The 5,826-nt window shown below is 38.2% G+C and overlaps 1 protein-coding gene across 9 annotated transcripts in view; it reads right to left on the reverse strand.

Annotated features, from left to right (window-relative positions):
- S100PBP (S100P binding protein) overlaps positions 1 to 5,826 on the reverse strand; it is a 40,913-nt gene that overhangs the window by 15,862 nt on the left and 19,225 nt on the right. Inside the window, exon 1 of one of the 9 annotated variants that reach the window (XM_019659294.1) lies at positions 4,548 to 4,614. The exons of the other annotated variants lie outside the window; for them this stretch is intronic. Within the exon in view, the coding sequence (XP_019514839.1) occupies positions 4,548 to 4,578 (31 nt within the window). The 5' untranslated portion in view covers positions 4,579 to 4,614. Of the gene's footprint in view, positions 1 to 4,547; positions 4,615 to 5,826 lie in introns of those variants that run through there. 9 annotated transcript variants of the gene reach the window in all.

Here is a 5,826-nt window from a genome sequence, read left to right on the forward strand (position 1 = left end):
AAAAAAAAAAAAAATCAAAGCATAGACTTCTACATCTAGTCATGATGAATGGGCTTATCTCCCATTGTAAGCAACTAGAAACTGGCCAAAATATATGATCAAACTGCTCAGAACTGTGTGATCCCTGATGGAAGGAAAACAATTGATGTGAGCCTTAAGACTAGTTATGAGTCTGTAATTTTTCAAACTAAAAAGTTCTTTTTAAATGAAGGCAAAAAACAAAAAAACAAACCCCAGTACAAAACACTTAGTAAATAAACAAAAGCAGAGAGACTTCATCAGCAGCAGCAGATCTGCACTCTAAGAAACGAAAAGGAGTTCATTAGGAAAAAAGAAAATACCAGATAGAACAGAATCAAGAGCAAGAGCACTAGAAATGTAAATATGTGAGTAAATGTAAAATTATTTTTCTCATTTAAAACATGTCTTTAAAAGATAACCATGTAAAGTAAAAATACTAATGTACTGAAGGGTTTAAAATACATGTATAAGGGGCTGGCCGAGTGGTGCGTTGGTTAAGAACTGGCTTGGGATGCCAGCTCTGAGCAGCAGGGCCCCGGTTCGGATCCCACATTAGGGCCAGTGACGCTGCGCCCTCTATAGCTAAGATGCTGAACAACAACTCAACCTGGAGCTGGGCTGCCATGAGTTACCAGCCACGGCGTAGGCTGCAGTGGGGCTGGCCGGAAGCAGGCGTGAGAGGCTGTGAGCCAAGTGGCCGTCCAGTGGCCGGTGAGTGACTGCCTCACCCGGGAAGAGTGCAATGATAATACCAACATTGGCCAGTGAAGCGGTGTCCTCCATACTAGACTGAAGAACAAAAGGACAGCAACTTGTCTGTTCTCTTTCCCTGATTCCCCAACACTGTTCCCCTCCCCCAATACCCCAATAAAATCTTAAAAAAAGAAAAAAAGAATAAACATTCATGCTGTAAACATTCACGCGTAGGTTTAAATAAGTAATTAAGTAAGTAAATAAATAAAATACATGCATTTGTATAATGTACAAAAACAATAGCACAAAAAACAGAATGGGGATTTTAAGTATACTGTTGTTAGGTCCTGAAATTATATGTTAAGTAGTGTATTATTTGAAGATAGACTGGTAAGTTAAAGATCCATATTGTAAAATACAGAGAAACAGTTCTCAAAGGGTGTCCAAGGATCCCCGGGTGTACTCAACACCTTGCTGAGGCTTCATAAGGTCAAAATTATTTTCATAGCAACACCAAGATGTTACTTATCTTTTCCTCTTCCATCCTCTCAAAAGTGTACAATAGATTTTTAGAGGGGCTACATGGTATGATATGGAATGTAGAATCACCTATGAGAATCTAACAGTCTTCTATTAAGCCAGGCATTAAAAGAGATTTGCAGGGCCGGCCGAGTGGCGCAATGGTTAAGAACTCGCTTGGGATGCCAGAGGGCCCCGGTTCGGATCCCACATATGAGGGCCAGTGACACTGCCCTCCACAGCTAAGATGCTGAACGACAGCTCAACCTGGAGCTGGGCTGCCATGAGTCGCCGGCGACGGCGTAGGCTGCACCCCCTGTGGCAGTGGGTTGCCATGGGCTACCGTATGTAGCCAGCAGCCAGCGTGAGCGGCCAGCAGCCGCAGTGAGCGGCCGTCCAGAAAGCCGGCGACTGATCTGCCTTGCCAGAGAAGAGCGCAATGATGGTGCCAACTTGGGCCAGTGAGGCGACGTCCTCCACAACTAGATTGAAGAACAAAAGGACAGCAACTTGTCTGTTCCCCTTCCCCCAATTCCCCAGCACTGTTCCCATCCCCCCAATTCCCCAATAAAAATCTTTAAAAAAAAAGAGATTTGCAAAAATGTAAACCAATGCCATTCTTCTCCCTAAATTTTTGGTTTTGTTTTGACAGCTACAGTTATTTTAATAAAAATGTATTTATGTTAATTTGCAATGAGTAGTTACTTTAGAATATATTAATAAATACAGAGGGTGCCAAAAAATGTATACACTTTTTTATTTTTTTAATTGGGGAACACTGTTTTTCCAGGACCCATCAGCTCTAAGTCAAGTAGTTGTTTCAATCCAGTTGTGGAGGGCGCACCTCAGTGGCTCATGTGGGGATCGAACCGGCAACCCTTGATGTTGTAAGCACTGTGCTCTAACCAACTGAGCTAACCAGCCGCCCCTGTATACACATTTTAAGAAACGAAAAAGCTGTATTAATATTGTAATAATACATACCGTTAACAAAAGATGAATACAAGTCACGTTTGACTTCTGCAATTACAAGAGGTGCTCAAAGTGGTTACCATCAGTGTAATTTTAATACAGTTTTTTCCTTTCTTAAAATGTGTACACATTTTTTGGCACCCTCTGTATTTTAGCAACTTTATGGTTGAGTACAGATAAATATAAACCACAAAAACATTTTGGGGTCCTCAATTTTTAAGAGTATGAATAATGTATGAGTACAGATGGGTCCTGTGACCAAAAACTTTGAGACTTATGCTCCTAGAACAACCACTAAAAATAAAACAAAGAGGTACAGATAATAAATGAAGCACAGAGATAAAACAGACTATTAAAAAGTACTCAAGGGGTGGCTGGTTAGCTCAGGTGGTTAGAGCATAGGCTCATAACACCAAGTTTACCTGTTCATTTCCCACATGGGCCACAGAGTTGCGCCCTCCACAACTAGACTGAAGACAACTACTTGACTTGGGGAGCTGATGGGTCCTGGAAAAACACACTGTTCCCCAATAAATTTCTTTAAAAAAAAAAAAACTCAAAAAAGAGAAGGAAAAGATGAAAGAAACAAGGAATAGACCAAAAAAAGTAGCAAGATGGTAGATTTAAATCCAACCATTCTTATAATTACATTAAATGTGACTGAACTAACACTCAAATTAAGACTGAGATTGTGATAACGGGAAAACAAATAAAAGCAAGACCCTAGGTCTGCATATATGCTGTCTACATGACATCCGCTTTAAACATAAAAATATGAATAGGTTAAAAGCAAAAGGATAGAAAAAATATTATGCAAACACTAGTCAAAGAAAGATGAAATAGCTATATAAATATCAGACAAAGCAGATTCCAAAACAAGGACTATTAAGAGTAAAAAGAGCTCATAATGATAAAGAGGTTAGTATATCAAGAGGATATAACTGTCTTAAATGTGTGTGCAGTCAATAGCAGAGTTTCAAAATATGAGGCAAAAACTGACAGAGCTGAAAGGAGCAACAGAAAACCCCATAATCATAGTTGGAGATATGACCACTCCTCTTTTAGTTAGAAAATCTGTAAGGCTATAGAATTGAACATGCCATTAACAAAGAAAACCCCACTGAAACTTATAGAACACTCCACCAACATCAGAATACTCAAATACATTTTCAAGTACATATGGAATATTCACCAAGATAGACCATATGCTGGGCTATAAAGTAAGTCTCAGTATATTTAAAAGAATTGAAATCATATAGAGTATATTCTCTGACCACAAAAGAATTAAACTAGAAATAAGGAACAGAAAGATAGCTGAAAACTCCCAAATGCTTGGAAATTAAGCAACACACTTCTGAATAACCCATAGGGCAAAGAAGAAATCACGAGGGAAATTAGAAATTGCTTTGAACCAAATGAAAATGAAAACATAACGTATCAAAATTTGTGGGATGGTTGGGTGGGCATGGGGGGCCTTCAGTGTTTGTTCTTCACTAGAGTACACAGGCCGCTCTGGTGATATTTTATATCACCCCCTGGGGGAAAAAATTTGTTGGATGCACTTAAGCAGCATTTAAACGGGAAGCTTGTGGCTTTAAATGCTTACAGAAAATAGAAAGGTCTCAAATCAGTGATAAGCTTCCACATTTAAAAAGCCAGAAAACAAGAGCAAATTAAACAAAGTAAGTGGAAGAAAAGAAATAACAAAGATAAGTGAAGAAAAAAGTAACAGCCCCACACAATATAGAAATATGAAACTAAAAACTTACTTTGGGGGGAAAATTCAGTATAATTGATAAACCTTTAACTAGGTTATTTCAAGAAAAAAAAGACAAATTACTAGTATTAGGAATGAAACAGTTAACATCACTCCAGACCTTACAGTAATTAAAGGAATAATAAGGGAATATTATGAATAATTTTATGCCAACAAATTCATCAACTTAAATTGGACAAATTCCTTTTAAGACACAAGTTATCAAAATGGACTCAAGAAGACAAAGAAATTCTAAAAAGCCCAATATCTATTACATCTAGTTAGAAACTCAGCTAAAAAGAAAACTCCAGGCTCAAATGGCTTCATTGGTAAATTCTATCAAATATTTAAAGGAAGAAAAACCAATTCTACACAGAGAAAACACTTCACAATCATTTTATGAAGCCGGTATTATCATGATTACTTAAACCAGAGAAGGAGAATACAAGAAAAACTAAAGACCAGTGTTTCTCATGAACAAGACACAAAAATCTTTAAAAATATTAATGTAGAGGAGAGATTGTTCCATGATGTAACAGCTGTCTGGCCCACGAGCTGGACCCAAGCTATAATGGAGATTGCTTACCGCAAGACCCCCTTAGAGACTGTCTGACCATAACTGATGTTCACTCTGGCTTAAATCAGCACCCCTCCTGCTACGTGCTGGTTCTGGGAACATGCTGTTGTTCTGAACTGGTCAAGCATGTAGTTTCCTGTACCTGGTAGCATTCACATACTAGTACCCATGACTATTCCCTGCCCCGCTTTTAACCCTATATAATTCTTTGGCACCTGCCAAGCAGCTAGAAGAATATCCACTTCATCTTGCAGTTGCCCCAAGATACGGCTCCTATGTCAGTTTCCCTTAATAAATTCTGTAGTTGCCAGACTAGAGTGGTCTGCCTCTTTCTTCAGTGTTTCCCTGTCCTCCGCTTATGGAGGTAGATTTTTAGTTCTTGGGGTTTTTCCCAGAGTCTGCATGTACTAACAATTAGCAAATTGAATACAGCATAATTCATCAAAATCAAGTAAGTTTATCCTAGGAATGTAAGTTGGCATAAGTCAAAAAAATTTAAGTTGGCAGAAAAGTAATACACCATATTACAGAATAAAGGAGCAACACCAAATCATCTTCTAAATAAATGCAGAAAATTCGTTTGACAAAATGAATTCATTCATTCATGATAAACTCTCACCAAACTATGAATAGAAGGGGAACTCCTCACCTGATAAACGGAATCTATTATAAAACTATAGCTAATATTACATTTAATGTACCAGAGGTCCTCATCAGTGCAATAAGGCAAGAAATAAAAGGCTTATACATTGGAAAGAAATATTACCAGGTTAACATAGAAAACTCCAAGAGATCTACTAAATAGTTACCAAAAGTAACAGGAAAATTTGGCATGGTTGTAGAACATACGGTCAACATATAAAAAATCAACTGTGTATCTATCTGTATGCTAGCAATGACCAGTTGGAAATTGAACATTTTTAAATTACCATTTATAATACCATAAAAAGAGTAAAATACTTATGGATAAACTTAACAAAATATGTACAAGACCTATACAATAAAATCTGCAAAACACTGCTAAAAGAAATTAAAGAAGACATAAGTAAATGGGGAAACATATCCTGCTCACAGATTGGAAAGTTCAATATTGTTATGATGTCAATTCTCTCCAAAGTGATCTATACATTCAAAACAAACCCAATGAGGGCCGGCCAAGTAACGCATTGGTTAAGAGCTGGCTTGGGACGCCAGAGGACCCCGGTTCGGATCCCACATATGAGGGCCAGTGACACTGCCCTCTGCAGCTAAGATGGTGAACGGCAGCTTGACCTGGGGCTGGGCTGCC

This window comes from Hipposideros armiger, unplaced genomic scaffold, assembly GCF_001890085.2.
Source record: "Hipposideros armiger isolate ML-2016 unplaced genomic scaffold, ASM189008v1 scaffold_10, whole genome shotgun sequence".
Taxonomy (NCBI): domain Eukaryota; kingdom Metazoa; phylum Chordata; class Mammalia; order Chiroptera; family Hipposideridae; genus Hipposideros; species Hipposideros armiger.